General features: G+C 37.8%; 2 protein-coding genes across 4 annotated transcripts in view; one reads left to right on the forward strand and one right to left on the reverse strand.

The window, feature by feature from the left end:
• Positions 1-14,256, reverse strand: part of ACP1 (acid phosphatase 1) — a 16,442-nt gene extending 2,186 nt beyond the window's left edge. Inside the window, exons 1-5 of one of the 2 annotated variants that reach the window (XM_083831291.1) lie at positions 14,018-14,256; positions 6,883-6,956; positions 6,658-6,771; positions 2,667-2,728; positions 47-152 (exon numbers count right to left, since the gene is read on the reverse strand). In XM_083831291.1, the coding sequence (XP_083687417.1) occupies positions 47-152; positions 2,667-2,728; positions 6,658-6,771; positions 6,883-6,956; positions 14,018-14,060 (399 nt within the window). In that variant the 5' untranslated portion in view covers positions 14,061-14,256. Of the gene's footprint in view, positions 1-46; positions 153-2,666; positions 2,729-6,488; positions 6,603-6,657; positions 6,772-6,882; positions 6,957-14,017 lie in introns of both variants that reach the window. The other variant, XM_083831292.1, reaches the window with a different exon arrangement.
• Position 14,257: 1 nt separating this feature from the next.
• SH3YL1 (SH3 and SYLF domain containing 1) overlaps positions 14,258-20,887 on the forward strand; it is a 44,075-nt gene continuing 37,445 nt past the window's right edge. The window contains exon 1 of one of the 2 annotated variants that reach the window (XM_083831285.1): positions 14,258-14,405. In XM_083831285.1, coding sequence (XP_083687411.1) covers position 14,405 — 1 coding nt within the window. In that variant the 5' untranslated portion in view covers positions 14,258-14,404. The remainder of the gene's footprint in view (positions 14,406-20,887) is intronic. The other variant, XM_083831286.1, reaches the window with a different exon arrangement.

Genomic DNA, 20,887 nt, shown 5'->3' on the forward strand with positions numbered 1-20,887 from the left:
CTATACATACAGGGTTTTTAATTAAGCTAACCAGAGAATTTCTTACATAGTATGGATCTTCAATAATAAGTTGTTTCTGTGGATCATATGTCCCAAGTAGTTCAATTTTGGCCTTGCAGTCTTTAACCTGGTTGCTTTTCCTTTTCAGATCTCTGGAAAAAAAAAAAAAAAAAAAAGTAAATCCTATCAATTTCTCTTCAGAATTTGTTGGTATCAGTATTAGATGTTCATGTTTCTAGAGAACACAGGAAAATAATATCCTTCTGGACTCAGTCAATTCTGTAGACTTTCTATGCTGCTCCTTTTTTTTTTTTTTTTAAATTGAGTATCAGGGGCATATATAAATTTAATTCAGAGTATAAGAAAACAGGCACTCAAGGCTTAACAGAACGTTTTAGCAGTATATTTATCACCTTCTTCCTCAAATAATTCATTTAGTATTTTCAATGTCCACCCTTAGCTCACATTACGTAACAATAATGAAGATTATCTACATATTGTCCTGGCTTCCACATATTTTTTCAAAAATATTTCCACAAATATTCCACATATTTTTTTCCAAAATATTTCCACATATTTTTTCAAAATTATGAGGAAGCTTCCTCCATGGATTAAAAAAATATTCTTAATTGGTATGTTGCAAGATCTCTTGATGCTGCCTCTAACTCCTGTGAAGTCCTTCTACACCGAGTTAGCAGAGAACAGTAAATTCATGAGATGTCTTCCCTTTGACATAACATTTTAGCAATCATCACATCTTTTACATTGCCTCCCATTGACAGAGCATATTTTTTTTGAAACAGTATTTTCCCCATATACTTACAAATGGCCATCCATCATCCCAAAGGCAGTTAAAACGCACCTCTCATCACCTTCATATTAAAAGATGCTAAGTACTATGATTCTGACAAACAGCTGAAACATTACGTTCTTTTAACTTATCTATATATCTGCATACAAAATCGTCATTTTACTTACCCAGTGTTGAAAAAGTTTAAAGTAGTTTGCAATTGGTCATAAGAAGTAATTCTCTGCAGAATATTCTTTCAAATAGTTAAGTACTGAGCAGGGCTTTTGAAAGCACAGACTGTATTTCTAAATTTTATATTATGGACAAGATGCAAGCATCAAGTATAACATTCCCTTTAATAGAATGCAAAGTACACTACAACTGACAGTACTTTTTATAGTGCACAGGAAAAAAAATGTACATAGTCATAAGCATAATCAGTTTCAAGAAACTAACTTCTGATGTATTAATTCTAATTAATGAAAAAATTAATTTCTTAACGTTTAGAAAGACAAAATAGCAGTGAGACTACAATACTGCTTTTCCATAAATAAAAGCCAGGACTCTATCAAGAAAGAAGTTATTGCTTGAATTTACAGATTTAAAAAAAATAAAAGGCAGCCCTGTGAATGTTGACAACATTTTCAGAGGACAAGAAGGATGTCTGAAGACTGCCATCCTATACATATACCCAATTACAATAATTTTCTTCAAGTCTTTTGGCATAGCACCTAATGAACAGGAGGGGGCCAAATGGCTCTGGTACTACAGAAAAAGGGATGTCCTGGATCTCCCTTTTCCGATATGACAGGCGCTCACTCCACCAGCACCTGGAACCAGCTACAAATATGTATTCCCAGGACAATGGCTGAATTGGGTTCACGTTTAAGATGAAACTTAGAAGTGCGGCAGTAGCAAAATCCCTAAGTCTGTTATAGTTGTTATGTTTTGTCTGCTTTACAGCTCATATATAAATGAAAACTTACTTTGGTATTAACGATTTAAGAATTTGAATAAAACTATAGTAAGCCTAGTCACCTCTTTGCCTGACACACTGCCATCAAGCCAAGTTTTAGTGCACGGCATCCATGAATAAAGGGCATAACAGAGGTCACTCAAAACATTCTGTAAAATTCAATACTTCCTTCAGATAAGAGGTTCTGGTTCTTAAAGTGTTTACGTGTTACTAATAGGGTTTTCTTTCTTTGTTTTATTAGGTTTACAGGTTATAGTCTTTACAAACACTTACACTTGTAGATTACTAAAACTCTCCCCCTTAATCCTAATCATAAATACGTACGTAATTAAGTAGAAATTTTGCTAATGACATCCAAATTATCTAGGCATCTACTTCACCTAATCTTTCTTAAGCTCAAATCATCTCAAAGATGCACTTAATTAAAACCATGGGAAACAGCAGCAAACAACAAGATTTCCCCCAGCTAATGACTTAAATTATTACTGAGCTCACTACTTCCATTAAAATAAAAAGAGCGGGGGGAAGGGAGGAACACATATTTAATCCCTTGCAGGTTTTCGGTGTCTTTTAGATCCTATGTAATCAGAAAAACAGATCACTTGGATCAAAAGACAGTGCGTCCTCGTTCTTAACTGCACAGGCATCAGCTACACTTGTGTAACACAAAGCATACTAAACTTCCTTTTCCTTAATCTTGACTGGCATGTATCACACTAATTAAACACTCAATTTTAGCTCATTAAACATACAAGAAATGAAGAATCCCTCTATTACAATATCATTCACACACACAAACCCCCAAAAACAAGACTTGTAAAACATGACGTCTTCAAAGTGACTTGTGAGCTAGCGCTACAAGCAATCCAAATTAATTTGTTCCATTTATTCATACATTACCTTAAATTGCTTTCATCCATGCAAAGTATATAATCGAAGGTCTGGAAATCATCTTTAGTAATCTAGAATTAAAAACATATGTTTTAGCATACAAACTATGATTATAAGAAAAGGGAAAAAGTATTTTCAAGTTTTGTAGTTCTGATTTATTAAAAAAGACACATAAGGAGGAAAACTGCACATCCTTCATCAACTTGTACAAAAATTTAAGACATTTTAAATATACTTTGCCATGATTATTTATCCATTTCTACAAGTTTTCCTACACGAAAGTAAGGTAGCTATTTTATTAATACTTCCATAATCAGGAAGAATAAATGGAATGAAATCTATAATGAGTTCACATTAAAGACTGCATTTCACGTATAGTCCTAGGTGTAGTACTGTAACAAAAAACTTTGAAGGTTTCTTCAGAACAGGTTTTTCTGGCAGGTGTCTCTGGGAAGAATGGGCTAGAGAAATGAGTAAGCAAGAGAACTGACATATTATCCTATACGATATTAACTTGTAAAAAATATTTACATATTTGAAAAAAACAGCAGAGAAAGCACCTACTTATGTGTTAACAGCAAATAAATACTGCTGCATAATAGGGCATAAGAAAAGACTTGCAGAAATTATCACTAGACTAGGCCATAAATGAAACATTTCACACCAAGAAAACTGAAGGGGGGCAAAAGGGAGGAGCGTTTGAAAAGAAAGGGTTAATGGTGAAAACTAATGCAGACTTGTTTATTACCACAGTAAAAATATTTGCTGTATTCATGCTGTGCCTTTGACCTAAGAAAATATTTTTACAGTAGAAATAGCTCTGTTTTCCTGGCAACTCTAACAGAATCTCTACAAGCTTCTTCTGGTTGCTCTACACAGCTAAACACTGCCCCTGTGAAAATAAGTTGGCATAGATTTATTTGTAGTGCAGACACAGGCAAAAATTACAAAAAAAAAAAGATCAAAGGTAAAACACACCTGCCACACTTCCCCATCTTTGTATACTTTGACAACATGACAGTTACTACTCTATGAATCAGCACTAACACAGATCCAAATGCAGCCCTAATAACAGGATTACTACTGGTTAGCTTGTGCTCTTCCAGAGATATCAGATACAAAAAGCATAATTCAGTAAACACTGATGAACTAAAGATATTCCTCAAAACTACAGAAAACTGGTATTTCTGGGGAAGGACCTAAAGAGGCAGTAAAAATGAACACGAATTTTTGAGAAGTAGTGGCAAGCTGAAGCAGTCAACTACACAGAAGAAGTAATTTTACGTTCAAAAAAAATACATGTAACCATTATTAAAGACCATCAACAGAGAAACACATAATCATTCCAATTTGTCTGTTAAGCATTTGCCTTTATTTTCAGAAGGGTAATCTCCTTTTCTCTGCCTTAAAAAGAAAAAAAAAAAGAAAAAGAAGAGAGAGAGAGAGATGCAGTAGTCTTCAAATTTATCCAACTGTGAAACAATGTTTAATACAACCTTCCTCTAATCTCAGTTTCACAATTAAGGCAAATGCTCGATATGAGTCATACTGAAATCAATTTTGACCTCAGCATGAATGGAAGTGAAACTGATTAATTCATATCTCTTTTGTGCACGAAGACTACGAGCTTAGAGAATTTCAATGGGTGCATAAACAGACAGCAACGTACCATCAACTAAAATGTTAACATTTTATATATACATATATATATTTATACTTCATTTTTCATTTAAAGTTCGCTTGAACAATCACTATAATGAACATCACCTATGTAGGATGTAACCAGTTTAACATTCTATCTTATATAAATTGCTCTTTTGGTAGCTACTGGATTAAAAGAAGAGATACAATCCATAATTATGATAATTATGCACAAAATTACATGAAGGAAAGTGCTTTTCACTGGATAAGTTTTCCACAGGAATGAAGAAGATAACTGTACGAGGTAGTCATCTTATGACAGTATTTGGATATGAGAGAAGAAAAATCCCTCCTTTCTATTTCTGCAGCTCCTAGGTTAAATCTTTCTCAATCTGTTCTGAAGCAACAAAATCATACACAAATTTCTACCCTTGAGTTTGTCTCTACAAGCAAAACAGATACACTTCTGCTTGTACTAACCTGACCATTCTGCAAAGCCATACTTTACGCTGTTGAGTCCCTCTCTTTCCGGAGGTACTACAAAACCATGTCAGCTCTACCCATTTTGGAGTATCAGCAGAGACTATTTGACAGAAGTTTGAAAAAAATACTGGAGTTACATAGTTAACATCAGTGCAAAACAAACAGTTAACTTGCAGTTCAGGGACTCAATTTTTGTATTTTTACTTTTTAATAAAAGGAGCTGGTTGTGCTGGGATGTTTTTACACAAATTTTCATCCTGTTAGTCTTTCTATTTATTGTCTCATTCTTTTTAATTTTCCTTCCTTGCATATTTAACATTTCAGGCTCTTCTACTTCAGAAATCTTTTCATTTGCCAGACATATAAACAAATATCTTCATTAAGGTGTTTTCATTCCCTCTCCTCCGAGTTCTTTCAAGGCAAGAGGATCAGATGTTTTTGGATGCTTTGCTGTGCCTTAACTGCCCACAGACCGCTCTAGTAATACCTAAGAACAGTTCTCAAGTTTCCAAGTCTCATCTTTTAAGAATACAAACATGTTGCACTACTGTGACTGAAACACTGAGTGATTAGTTTGAGTACCATTTAGCTTGCATAATGATAAACAATGCTGTTTGTAAGCACTAATAAACAACAAATCCAGAACCAGGAAAAGATCACAACATCAGGCCTTTCCTACTAATTATTCTAATAGCAAAACATTAAAAATCTGGAATGGTATTATGCTCAGTCCTGTTTGCATTATTACATAACAAAGATTAGCATCAGCAAAGGTCAGCAGAGAGCAATTGACTAATTGAGGGAATTTATTTTAAAAAGTTAAAGAACTAACCATGCAGTCCTTGAAAGTGAAGAAAGTAAATATGACCTCAGGAAGGTCTGGTAAAATTCAGAAGGGATCAGAAATGAAAGACAATAACAAGACTACTTGATCGTTTTGTCAGTAGATGAAGTAGTCACACAAACTCAAGCTAAGTAAAGGTGAAGCCCTAAAGGAATATCTTGTATCCAGAGAACAGTTAACTCAAGTAAGTTATGTGCATTTATTTGAGTGTCTGAATGATTTAAATAGATGCAGGCACATTTATTTTCCATCTCTCTGGAGTGCCACACAGAACTAAACTTTTTGTTAATGAAAAGTGAGATGAGCTTTGGTAAAACAGAGGATTTCACTATGGAAAAAACTTGTCTTTGACTTACGAACGTTTCAAGAGTATGTTTTCCTCTGAAGTCACCACCAACTGTACTATTTATCCTGGGTTTGAGTGCCTTAGTAAAAAGATATTCACGCAAGAGCAGAATCTTTTTATGATGGGTGAACAGGTATTCTGCTTCTTTTTGGACCTGCTAAAATTCAATTCCTTGCTGAAAGAAGCATCACAGATTACTAGACTCAGTCCACTTATTAATAATATTCAAAAAACGTTTCGTAAAAATGCCCATCATACTAAACACCTGAATGTAGGATTTTTCTTTAATGGAAAAACTGCTCCAACGTTTCATAGTTATAGTTCCAATGAAACTTAACAAGAAATTCACTAACCTCAACTGCAAGAGTTAGGCCACTTGGGAGCCCTTTAAGAAACTGCACATTGTATTTACTGTTCGATGCTTAACCATGCACTGGTCAAATGACTTCTGTGATGGAATGGTTAGCACTAAAGAAAGCATGGGTATGAACAAGAAAGAAAATATACTCTCTTCTACCTGCCGTGCTTTATGTGCTGTCTCAATGCCATGATTTCTTAGACAGCTTAAAGCCCTTGCATCTGGGGATCGCCCCACGTTCCAGTCTGAAACGGCAGCACTGTCTGTCATCCACTGTAAGAACAAAACAAATACATATATATATTTAAAGAAAATTAAAGTACAGTACCTGCCTGGCAATATGATTCATGGTAATGCCATGTTTCTTCATGCAAGTCTGTCCTCGATAGTCAGGAGGGTTTCCTATTTCATAGGTAGATGTTGCTGCACTGTCTATCCTCCACTACAGAAAAACAAATTTACATTTTTATGTTTCCTTTCACACTGCTTATACTTGTACTAACTGGCTACAAGACAGTTATTTCAAAGGCAAGAACAGGAATAAACAGCTTACCTTATTTTCAACTTTTTCATCAGTTACAAGTTTTCTAAAAACTGCTTCAGCTATTGGAGAGCGACAAATGTTTCCTATAGAAACAGGAGATCAAAGTAGAATTTTAGATGATTAAAAACAAAACAAAAAAATCAATAATTGTGTGGATTTGTCAGCACAGATCAGATGAAAGATTTTTATTTACTTGGGTAGAATGTGGATTGCTTATGTTATTGTAACTCAGATTCTGCAAGAGTGGAAACATAATATCCATCAGTCTCTTGAAACACATATTATTATATGAAAACATACAACTTGTTAAAATGAATAGGACGAGTATTGTGTAAGCACATTTCTCTTTTCTCCCCCTTCACAGAGGTTCTGTGATCACAGAAGACAAAAGGCAGGCAAAATTACAAAATTTAAATGATAGCAAATCACACTCTTCCATACTGGCAAATTTCAACTAATGCATTACTGGAGAATCTATAAATATTTGCCTCAAATATTTACATTACTACCCACCTGTTAACAGAAACCTTTTGGACAATTCCAAAATACAACCACCACCAGGATGGAACCAAATTAGTGAACTGAACGTGTAGCAGAAATCCTCCTGACCACTGAAGTGAAGTCACTTCAGGTCAAAGTGAATCCTCAACAAGAGCAGCTTCCAAATACTAATTCCACTCCCACTCCCCACCCCCAAAAGACAAATCAATCAAACAAGCTCTGAACACACTTCAGGAAAAGAAATATTCCAGTGTTGTTTTGTTTTTGTTTTTTCTTTTTGTCCAAAATATGGAGGATTAGTAATGAACGGTAACTTATGGCAAAGCTGAAGTACTGTCAATCAACCAATGAACAGTTAAGGTACCTGTATTTATTACAGAAATACAAACTCAGTCTTGCCTTCCAACGGCCACCAATTACACCAGCGAGTTGATCTGACCTTATTTTCAGAAAAAACCTATTTCAACAATGAAGTAGCGCTCAATAAAAAAAAAAAAAAATAGGTCCTAAGTATTTCTGCTCCACTGCTGAAGCTGTATGTAACTGGGTTTACCATTTAATGTAGACCTCTCAAGCCTGAATGCAAAAATACTCTTCGAAGAAAGAAAAACATCTCAACAAATAAATATATAAAAATATTCAACTGTTACTTGAACTTCCTATCTTTTGATCCTTTCATACGAGAAACTAGATGCATATTTAGAGTTGATATATTATCCACATCCATAATAAATCATACAAACTTCCACTTTCCATCAAAGAATATGATAGTCCATATGACTCCATTCATAGCTGACTTTTGAGCAGGTAACTATGAAATATCACAAATGGTAGCACTCAATTCTATACCTTAAAAAAAAAATCAATCACAAACATCACTGTTCTGCTACTGATTAAATTCTTTCCAAATTTCAAAGAGTAAAAAAATGAAATGCCCACAAAGAGAACTAAACTGCTGACACCAAGAGACTTACAGATCAAGCACTCAACAAAATATCAAGGTGGATATTTCACTACTAAAGAGGAAGAAGCTGCTATGACCTGGGCATTAAAGAACTTGCTGTCAATCATGCCAACTATTAAAAAAAGTAGGTGGGAAGTAAAACTACAAAGTTTTAGAGTACACCAAAACGAATGAATGAATTAAATGAATTTTAATGGCAAATCTTTTTCCAGGGGAAAACAAACTATTTCCTTTACTTGAACTAGCTTATTCCAAGCAAGGAAACTACACTGGTCTTGAAAGAAAAATAAAACAGTTAAAATTTGTTTGCATTTATAAAGTGAGAAAAGAGATTAATATTTATTATAAAAATGATAAAGAATGTGGTAAGTAAAAAAAATTTCACTTAATTTAATTGAATGAGTTAAGCATTAAACTATAACTTTAAGAGGAATGGAGCATGGCAACATCCAGCTTAAGACAGAAAAGAACCTTTGTAGTCAATGAGCCCAATCCTCTGATACAGCGGGCATATACGGTACCACATCTCTTATAAACACATTAGTCTCTCTTTTAAAAGCATCATCTATCTTAAAAGGCTGCTCCAGAAACTCATTTCCTGCAGTAGCCAGAACCTTTCCAATCCCCACTTAATATTTATACTTGGAAGTCAATGCTCATTTGATCTTGGTTAACATCACTCTGTAGCTTAAAAACCTTTCTTCCCTTCAGCAGATACAGAGCTCTTGTCAAGCACAGTTGTGCTAATCTAAACAAACCGAGCTCCTGGCCTCTTTTTGAAATTAATTTACCCTTATCTAATTGCTCCTGTTAAGCCAACTTTAAATAAATAAATTCAATAATTTTGAATTTCCAAATACTGGCAAATAAAACCAATGATATTCCAAGATTCTTTTTTTTTAAACGATTAGGCTTACAAAAGACAAAAAAAAAAAGTCCCAAAATATTTACTTAGTTCTTTTGAAAACAATCTAAGTCAACTTCTATGATCACATCTGCTTCCTTCACGAGTATCAAATTTGTGGTCATAGTCCCCACTTCTAATTTGCCCATTCCCTCTTTTTCTCCATTGCTTCCAACAGATTACCTTTAAGTCTTCTTTCCAAACTATTACATTCTGCTCCCATTACACCACCTGTTGAGGATATTCAGTTCTTCCTGTATGTTATTTTTCCTTTGTACAAATTATAACGTGTAACTGTGCATGATCAGTAAATTTCATTACTATGCTTAATATTTCAGTAATTTCCAGAGTTTCAAAATGAGACTTTTGAAATAAAACCTTCACAGATTTTTCTGTTTAACCTTCTCCTTTACCTGATTTGAATCACCTTCTGACTTGTTCCAAATCATTTTCACTCTTCTATAATATGCTCACTACTTAAAATAAATGTCTGAATATCTTTGATCATACCACATCAGATATAATCACAAATGGCAACACAAACATTGATTAAATATATAATTACCATACTTCTAGCAATGCCTAGGAACTGCAGTTACATAATTTATTAAATACTTGTAACTTAATTTGTAATTTAAAAATGTATGTCTTCCATGACAACACATTCCAGGTATTACCAGAGGTATTTATTAACACTACTGCAGAATCACTGTCACCATTCAAGTGTCTTCATGGGGACTATGGACAGAATCTCAAACTGACTTAACAGCTCTCTTCTCCCTATATTCTGCAATATTATTTTCATCCTAACAAATTATTTTTATCTGTGCTACTCCTTGTGACATTATAGCTCATCCCATCTTTGACGTTAAGCGTTATTGTGACAGATGCAAACCGCAATTCTTATTTTCCAGTCATCGCCCCTTTCCCACAGGATAATTTCTATCCCATTTATATTCAGTTTTGCATCCCACTGCTGTCTCTTCAGTCTTTACTGAGGTTCTTTGCACATGCACCATATTTCCTAAGCTATAGTTTGACTGTCATAATTGTGGAACAAAGGGAAAAGATTCACAAAGATTCAAAGGAGGATTACCTTCCTCCTTGGATTCAAAACATATTTTCCTTAAATGTTATCTACTGCTTCCTTAGCGTCAATTTTATCATTCTCCTCCTCCTCTGGTATTCCTTTTTCCTTCACTGATCAGTCTCCTTCTAACTGATCTAATCATGCTTTTTTATGTATAAGATAATGGTACTGAAGTTCTCTGAATCTCTATCTTCTCCTTTCATTTTTTAAATTTCCATCTCATCAGGTAGTTAGTACCCAAGGTACCCAGAAAGAGCCTTACCATTTAAATAAATCCTATAAACATCAAACATAATGATTCATGGGTGAAAGACAAACTTCATTTACAGAATCAGTACTGGAACCATTTGTCGACTACTTTTGCAAATTCATGCTTTCTCACTCATTTCCCAGGGACAAGAAGACTTCTACTGCCTATTATCCAAACCAACGTTCAATTTTGAGTTCTTATTCCAGTCCATGATTTAATCTTTCATCTATTCTTGTACAGACATAGAAGTGTCACTTCTCCCATCATGAATGACAACTTGACTGCATTTCAAGCTCAGGCCCATTGCTCATCTCTACAAACTGCCGATCTTACAATCTACTCTCTCAATCTGTTTTGTATCTTCATTGTTCCTTATTCAGCTCTCTAACTCTTTCACATTCTTTGTCTTCCCCAAATGTGAACAGATGCTCTTCTCTTCTGTTACAAACAGCAGATGGAATAACAAAGGAAGAAGTTTTACTAGCTTTCATCCTCCCACATTTAAAAACCCACTTTCGACTCCATGTGTACTCAGTTCATCTAAGCCACTATCATACTACTTCCTAATGTAATTTGCATCATCCAGTAACTTACCATCAGGCGTCCCTCAGCAGCAAGTGTTTAAAACTTCCCTACTCTGTGCCATTATGTCCTCAAATCCCTGTCTGAACTTGATCATGGTTCCCAGTCGTGTCACTCTATCTTCTCTGCAGTCAAGCCTATCTGCAGCCACTACTGGGTTGCTATGCTTTTCACAACAAGCTAAAAGCTCCCCAGAACGAATAAGTTCTCAAAACATAAGCACCTACTCGCAACAATCTGACTCCTAACATTTTTAAGCATACACCATAATCTTATTTTCCTATTCTAAGATGCCTTTAAGACCACGCTTTCAACTCTCCAGTTCTCCTGTAACACTCTGAAACAGATCAAACAAGACACTGTATTCAAACAGCTATCTTACCGCAGAAGTAAGGTATTGTCCTTACTTCTATCTAACATTTTCTTCTTTATCCAAAACTTGCATTAGTTCTTTTTGTCAGCTCACCAAGAACCCTCATGAAACCAGTTGTTTAGGACCACTTTGATGGCTTACCAAAGCTACTGCTTTCTCATTGGCTATATTTAAAAGTATATATTGGGTTGTGACAACTGAATCAGGAAACTCAAGTCTTTTTGTGGGAAGTGTCATTTCTTCATACCCAATAAATTCATTGTCACTTCAGAAAAGATGTTATGCAATTTCTGATGGCAGCATTCATACTCAGTGATACGCAACAAACACCAGCTTCTTTTTTTTGTCAACTTTTGGACACTCCCAAAATCACTTTGCTAAACCATTTGTCTAGTAACTACTCCTCCATGCATGGAGACCAGCTTCTGGTCTAAGACGCCCATACAGCTTGTTATGTTATAGTGGACAAGTCACAAAGAGGATAACTTATATAACATGGCATCATATTAAGTTCATTTCTAGAGCTCAATCATTAATTAGATGAGCTACGTAAGTGTAAAAAGAGAAAATTGCTTTCTGGTCCACCTCCAATTTTAATTCTTTGCCTTAAATGAAAAAAATATATATATTTCCAGGTGCCTTTTCATATTCTGTAATTAAATATGCTGCTGGATTCTCCATCTATTTCTTAGTGATGAAGAACTCTTATCATTAATGTAATTATGCACATTAACTAGATTATATTTTGTTGTGTAATATCTGCTTATCTCATTACAAACAAAAGAATAGAGTAAATGGATATTTTAATAACAGGTTTCTTTCAAAATAATGTAGAAAGAAAATATAATTTTTCATGAAGGCTTGTACTTTTGGGGATTTGCTCTTGCTGAATGTGGGAGAACATCTGAATTAATACGCTTCATTAATTAGCAAAGAATACTACAGGTAAAGGCAGTTCAAGACACCTACTTAATACTTTTCAGCGATAACCATAGATTATTCTAATCAAAAGTTGGGGGGGGGGGGACAACTATTAAGACATAATCATTGCTTTTCAAGACTAATTACAAAATGTTAAGCAAACTTTTTGGAGTAAAGAAGTCACAAGTTGCCTTCTAATCTTAACTGAAATACCTATTTGACCGCAAAAAAGAAGAGCTTTTCGTGTCTATTAACTTGTATGTCACATGCCACATAGCACTAGGTTGTATTTTTTATAACCGTATAGCACAAAAGAGGAAATTTCAAAGATATTTGCAACATTTATTTTCAAAATTTCAATTTGTAAACATCAGCCCTTTTTGATTTGTTCATCCTTTCCTCAAATTCAGTATCATAGATCACTCTACACCTAAATTATCTTTTGTTAATGATGGCTGCTCAGAGTCCCAACTGGATTGTCTCAACTTATTACAGTGCAAATCACCATCACGGACTTACAAACCTGGAGATACATAGGAATTGTTTTATAAAGATTGCCACTGCCTATAGAACATATTGTTGGGAGAGGAGGATGCATGTTAATAAGATGTTTTTATACAGAGATATTTGTGTAGGCCACTGGCTCCCAAACATACACCAACTGATAATTCCTTATCTAAAGGATGTTTTTCCTGAGGTTACTACTACAGCTAGCTTTTACAGTAAGGTAAATATGGGAACGTATTTCACTAAACTAAACTCATTTTGCTATTTGACTAATCTCAATTTCTCTTATTACAACAGAAAAGCACTTAGTAAAAAATGAAAAATAATAAAAAAAAAGTATTAGCCAATAGCTTTGTAATGAAACTGGCAAAATGCCAACGATTCACAGGGATCAAGTTTGAGCATATAAGTAAGATTATAAAAGCTAGGTGGCAGACAATATTAAAAGCCCTGCTAGATCAGAGCTGAGAGCCATCTAGCCTGTTATCTTTGAGAGGAAGCAGATGTTTTGGGAAAATATGTACACAGAAAGGTGCACGGCCGTGTAATCCACACTGTCGGGTTGGCAATTTGTGGTTGTGAAGAAGCAGAAGATTGCTATGCTCATTAGGAATCAACTGTCTTGAGCTTCAGGAAAGCGTCCAAACCCCTTCTGATCCCTTCACGGTTGTTTTCCATGACTTCTCATGAAATGAGATTCAGACCCTAAAAACGTGCCATACGCTTTTATTTTCTTTTAACCTGCTGCCTGCCTCTCCATTTAGGCAGCTCTTCAGAACAACAAAAAAGAAAAGAAAACTTTATTATTTTCACTCTTTTTCACGATGCACAGAACTGCACAGACCGAAGTCCACCCCCACCAAGCTCCTTTTACCTCAGGCCCCATCGTGTCTCCGCGGCTTCACGTCGACCCTACCGCCGACTTCGGTCACCCCTGCCCCTGACCCCTGCCCCCGACCCCTGTCCCCGATCCCTGTCCCCGATCCCAGCCCCGGGTCGCCGATCCCAGCCCCGGGTCCCCGATCCCATCCGCAGCCGCCCGCCCCGCTCACCCAGGCACACGAACAGCACGGACTTCACCTCCCCCGCCGCCATCTTCTCCGCTCGGGAGGAGGAAGAAGGCGGGCGGGGGGGGGCCCTCGCTAGCTGTCGCGCCGCCTCGCTTTACGACAACAGCCGGCTACGGTTTTTGCCTGATTTGAGAGAAAACAGAGGGAAAAACCTAAAAAAAAATGCCAAACTGTGAAAACAAAAAACACGCAGCGAGGCGCGCTGGGGAGGGCACGGCCCGTCCGCGCGGGGGCGGCAGGCTGGCGGTGGGCGGCCTCCCCGGCCCCGCCCGCCTCACCTGGGGCAGGTGAGCGGCTCCGTGGGGCCGCCCTAGCAGCGGCGCTGAGGAGAGCGGCGGCGCTGAGGCTGAGGTGTCCCGGGCGGGCAGGAGTGAGTATCCCGGGGGGTCCCGGTGTCAGGGGGCTGCTGCCAGTGTGGTTGGTCTGACAGCCCTGGCGGTGGTGGCTTCTCCCTGCAGCCCCCTCGGAGAGGGGTTTGGGAAGCGCCTGGTGCGGTGTTGTTCCAGCTGGGCTGGTGGTGGAGCACAAAAGCATGGCTGAAACGCCTCAAGTCCTATGAGGAGCGGCTGAGGGAACTGGGGTTGTTTAGTCTGGGGAAGAGGAAGCTCAGGGGAGACCTTAGTGCTCTCTACAACTGCCTGAAAGGAAGGTGTGGGGAGCTGGGAGTCAGCCTCTTCTCATAGATGACCAGTAATAGGACTAGAGGGAATGGCCTCAAGTTGTGCCAGGGGAGGTTCAGGTTGGAAATGAGGAGACATTTCTTCTCAGAAAGAGCAGTCAGGCATTGGGATGGGTTGTCCAGGGAAGTGGTTGAGTCACCGTCCCTGGGGGTGTTCAAGGAAATGTTGGACCTGGTGCTTAGGGACATGGTTTAATGGGTGACATTGGTAGTAGGGGGGAATGGTTGGACCAGATGGTCTTGGAGGTCTTTTACAGACTCAATGATTCTGTGATTCCTGTAAGGGGCCTTGGGGCCACAGGGGTTGTGGTATGGCCTCGGGTGCGTCCTCGTTGAGGAGAGCCAGCCATGTAATTCTTCCGTTTCAGTTGTCTGAAGTCTTTATTCATGCTTTCCATTGCGTGAGGTGTCCGGAGGTGTCAAAATTGGAAAAGAGATGCCTCCCTCCTACCTTTCTGTGTGTTCGTGGGTTGGGGAAATGTGGGACAGTATATAGAAGCGAGCACTTGAGACTTGATGATCTCTGTAGGTCCCTTCCAACTGAGCTATTCCAAAAACAATTCTGGATTTCATGTAAAACCCAGTGTATGAATACACACTGAGTGTGTAACACGTAGGTGTGCCTAGCTCTGAAGTGAGGCTCTGCATTCCCAGCCCTCAGCAGCGGGACAGTCATGGTCTCCACCTGGTCCAGTCAATGCTAACTTCAGACCTTTGAAGTGAACTGGAATGAAGTTCCCTGTTCTTTGGCTTGTATCAATGTTCTTCACCACTAGGAGTTACTATCTCTGACGTGAGCTTTCTATACTTAGCTTTTTAACACATCCTTTACATTGTTTTTAAAGAGCCTGTCATGCCAGGGTGCTATGAAGCGTAAGCTTTGTCACTCAGCTGGATAAAAACGCTACTATAAGCAAGACAATGCAGGAGCTTAGCTAAGCTAGGGCTCTTTGAATTCTTCAGTAATACATGTCAAGCACTTGTCATGTTGTTTTGTGTTAGTTTTTTTTAAAGCCATTCTTTATTCCTTGTTTCTTGTGTGATTATGGTAGAAACTATTCATATTCATTGTGGGAATTAATAACTTGTTATTGACAGGAGTGCCTAGGGACATGTATGGAAAGAGGAAATGAGGGACAGAATGATGCCCATAGTTTTACTGATAGAAGCACCTTCTGCAAGAAGTAGCAGGAGTCTGTATTTTGTTAAGGTGCCCAAATATATTTGTTTCTCATAGGTTACTACTGTAGCATATGGGATTATTGGGCACATGGGAGTTGGAGTCTGCCACGTTTTTGTTCTCTGTCTTTCCCCAGTTAGAAGAACAGGATGAGTTTTAGGGTTTTATTCTTAAAAGCTCAGCTTTGTTTTAGTTAAATCTTTGTTGCATACTTGTTTATCTCCTTGGATTGCCTGGAAGCTTATTCTTAGTGATTAAAATAGAGTTAGCAAGCCAAAGCTGGGATTCAGGTATGAGGGTAAGGGGGAAATTCCAATCAAAATTTAACATGGCCGAGTCTTGTATTTACATACTGAGTCTTGTATTTAACATGAGAGACAGGCAGAACTGAATTCGTAGCTCTGGTTTAGCATTGGTCATGCAACTTATTTTGCTTGGTGGGCAGCACCCCAACCCCTTTGGTACTGACTGTTTACACATCAAACAAATTACAATCAGTGTATGTGAAGACTTGCCAGCAGGGCTTCAGCTAGACAGTTTCCTAAGGCTTGGGTGGCATGGTGGTTAGGTGTGGTGGTGTGTTTTGCACATAAGCCTGCAATTCTTGTACTACAAATTCTTGGAAGAGTTCTCTTTTCAGCCTCAGATAGCCTCCAAGGTAGCTGTCTTTGGAGCTTGTTGTAGAGCATCCCAGCACTGTTTTCTGACTGTCTTTGTACAAACAGAATGCCAATCATTTCTTTGTCATCTGAAAGCTGCTGCTTTGATGTCCTGGTCTGCTTTAGCCTCAATTGAGGGTGATAGAATTATTTTACTTATGTATTGCTGACAACTAAATTCATGTTATTTTAACACTTTAGGTGGAATACAGTTCTTCTTCTGGTCTTTCTCAACACCTGATCCTTGTGGAAATTCTCCCGTTAAAGGCTTGACTTGGTGTTGCAATGCTCATACAGTGTCTTCAGCCTTAGTGGCTAGAATTGATGTTTCTTTGTTGGTGCTAAATTTGAGCAAATATTATGTGTTTAGTGACTTTACAAAGGGTGTCTTGTGTACCAACTTGAGTTGGAACAGGTATTGGCAGATAATTTATTAGCCTAACATCAATCATAAACAATAATATCGGGATATACTACTTTGGACCTGGGTGAGTTATAGAAGACAGTCTGCATAAACTATACTATGTAGGTGCTGTGCATTTTCTTCATATTTCAGTGACTTACCTGTTTGGGTGGCATTGTCTCATATTTCATGTCTAAGCATTTAGCCTGCTAAAACCATGTTATAAAACACACACTCTCTAGTAGTTTTAGTCTTCTCCTGAGATGAAAGATCATCCTTGTTGTAATAGACCTAGTTGTGAAGACACATTTGTCATACTGACTTGTGATTTTTTTGCCTTCGTTTTCCCTCTTATTTTTTTATCTGCTTGCCTTAATCCAATATTTGAAACAATTCAATCTTTGTTTTCTTTTAAAAATGGTACTATTTTTGTGATCATTGTGCATCTCAGAAGTAAAAACTTGAAGTCTGATGTAACCAGTCATCTTTGTTCTGGTTATCCACTTTGAGTACCACTCTGAATACTACCTGGCAGCTCACAAAGCTTTTGTATTGATTATATTTACTGTTAATAGCTTATTCAAATGTAGCGAGAGCTGTGTTCCTTGCGAGAGAATAATGTGTTTAGTTTGCCGGTAGGTATTTTGATTTCTTCCCCATACCACTTTCATTTATCCTTTCTCCTAGTGCCAAGCCTACAACTCAGTTGTAAAACTCTGAACTTAGGATTTTTGCGTTCTTGCCATTGCTAAATGTTATGGGGATTTCTGAAGATTTCTAGCTACGGGCGTTCTTCTGCTCTACCTCCCATGGGGTTGAAGAGATGTCTTAAGTGCTTTTCAGAACAAATCACCTGATTCACCTGTGCCTCAGGCTGTTAGTGACTATTCATGTATCACAGTTCCTTAGAAACAAGGAGGCATCGCCTCATTGAAGCATCTTGCATATACAAAGTAAACACATTTTTCTTTAAAGCATCTTGTCCAGCTATGTCACTATCATAATAACCATATATAATCCGTCTCGCATCACAAAGTTTATCCTCCTAGGAAATGAGAGGGTATTAGGGATGCTCCAAACTGACTTTGGTACCAAAACTGCTGGTAACCAAACTCATCAAATGTTTTTGATAATGTGGGTGGCTGTGTGTTATAGGTGTATTGGTTTGATCTTTTTTTTGTTTTGTTTGTTTGGTTTGGTTTGTTTTTTTGCTTGTTTTCACATTTCTTGACTCTTCTCAAGGAAATAGTTAGTTCAAAGTTGAATGGAGGACTGATAACCCACTAAGTGGTACACTTCATGTTTGGATTACTGAAGTCCTTTCCTCTTGAAGAAAATAAATAAAAATACCCACATGGTGAAACTGTGGGTATGATTTTTTTCTGTGTGCATGCTTTTTTAACATTAGCAAAGTGGAGATTTCATGGGGGGGGGGGGGAAGAAAAAGAGTTCCTGTGCTCTAGGAGTGCAAATGTAACTGATAGCCAAGCCTGGAAAGGCAGATGGTCAGAGATACCTGCTGGTGCTGACAAAAAACCTTGTATTCTTTTGGGCACTATACATGATGATACTAACATAGCTAGCATATAAATACTTTTATCACATTTCATACCATTTTATTTATTCAGCTCGCCTGTGCAGAAGCTAAGCTTATTGTTGGATGTGTTCTTGTATACAATTACTGCATTTCGAATAAATCTTGCCTTGCTTTCAGAAAGGTCATTGGCTAATGTCTTGTTTCATATCAAGGGGGAAAGAGTAGTTTCGTTAAACACGTAGTACAAAACCCCCTAGGGTTGCGAAGGCACACATTGGCCTTCCAGTCTTAGCACAGCTCTGCAAGGCCGTGTGGTTCCTGCCGATGTACTGGTACCCTGCCCTACTCTTACTGTCTCTGACACAGCACTGAATGCTCACACCAAGATTTCTGAGGAACAGAGCTGCATGAAAATGGGTAAGACTTCAGGAATCCAAGTTGTAAGGAGCGTGGAACAAGTGCGTGAGATTAGTAAAGAGTCCTCACTGTGCAGAGGGCCTGTTTTCTACTTTTCAGCTTTGTTTCCATCACCTTACATGATGTCTTCTGTCTCCTTTACTGTTCTCCAAATGAGAATACAAATACAAATTCTCCAAATACAGAATTATACAGCATACACAATTAGCGTGAACCTTGCTGTCAGTGGCTGCTACTTTCTCATTCCCTCGGTCACTTTCTCAGATTCCTTCTGCCGCACCAGTAGTGCCTCTCGGAAGGATGATGCAAGTCCTGAAGCGTTCCTCTTTCATGTGCCTTGGATTCTCACAAGGAAACAACCTCTGCCTCTTGCTGTTGGCTCCAAAACCAGGAGTCTGGAGCTCAGGCTCTGACAGCTGGAGCCTGGTGGGTCCCAACTGAAGGTGGTAGTTGTTGCCTTTATTTTATTTCATGCTTTTTCTCCAGGTTGTTTTTCAGCTTCTATCATCATCTCCTTGGACTCTGCAAATCTTTTCTTGATTCTTGATCTGGGCATCTTTGCTGTGTGCCATTGGCTTTCAGTACTGAAAGCAGTAAGTGGAGGGAGACTGACAGAGATCCATTTAATAGTCTGCCAAATACTACGTGCTTCTTGGCCACTGCTCTAAATCTACCTCACTTTTTCTTGGGTTAGACAAAATGCTTACAGTGCATGTCTTGCACATTGTTGTGTTACCAGACGAATCCCAAGGCTGGAGCTGGCGACCACGGTACCACAATGTTACATGTTCGTGAAACCAAAACGACATTCATCTCCCTAATTGTAATGCTGAGTTGAAATCTCTTGTTTAGGCTCTTCTCCAACACTGCTCTGTCTTGCTTTTCAGGTTTCTCATTCCCCTGCAATGTCTGCCTTAAACCTTTCTTGACTTGTCATGTTTATGAATGCTCTTAATCATTCTTTGTTCATACTTGCTGTTTGGGGCTGATGCTACTGCTCTAACCATGGGCATTTTGCAAATCAGCTGTATTTTAATTTATTCTTGTGCTGTTTCTGAACTTTTCAGTGAAGTGAGAGTAAAGACAAAATTACTGCATGAGACTTGTGCCATTATTTTTAATTGTTCTTGTGACCAAAAAGAAAAAATTACTTCTTTCAAAATACTTCAAAGCTCATACGTACATGGACAACTTGGGTATGAAATCTGCATGCTAGGTTTTGTCTATACTTATCGTCAGTCTCCTTTGAAACTACTTCTTGATGTTCGGGTTCTTATAATGCCACCGAGCTTTATTTCATCTGTTCATATTCAGCAGAATTTTGATTATATCAGAATTAGTTCTAGCTTTAAGTAAAAAGGCTTTATTTATTCTTTATTACACCTTGCTCAGATAATTTCACCAAATGTTCAGCCAACACATTATTACTGTTAGTCAGAATGTAAATTAGAGGCTGACGCACTTGCCTCATCAGCTTACAAATTAAGCAGTTAATCAATTTTGGTGTGATATTCCCCCATGGGGCTTTGTGTTGCTGACTCACATATGCTCAATATCTTCTCCCTTCAACAACAAGCAGCAGTGTAAATGAAGCTTGCTCCCAGTTGAGCATTTGCTGGTCACGGCATTCCAAATCCGTCACTCAGTGTATCCTCCTGATAGACATTATTGCCTCATTGCTTCTCGTTACCTCTTTCCTGAGCACTGGTTGAATACAAAACAGACAATTACATATGCATACTTAAAAGCTAATAGTGAAGACAGTGGTACAGGATTATTCCTTACGTTACTGGAGGGATAAACTGAACGTGGAGCTTCTGCTTGCTCCTAAATATTTCATACAGTATTTGTATTAAAGAGCAGATATTTCTATAACTTCCGTAGTTCAGCAAATTACGGTGATGTTTATGTAGGTTTTAAGAAAAGACTCTTTCTGTTCAAATCATAACGTAACCTTGAGGAGGACAGCTTAATATG

The sequence above is a fragment of the Anser anser genome (assembly GCF_964211835.1).
Source record: "Anser anser genome assembly, chromosome: 3".
Taxonomy (NCBI): domain Eukaryota; kingdom Metazoa; phylum Chordata; class Aves; order Anseriformes; family Anatidae; genus Anser; species Anser anser.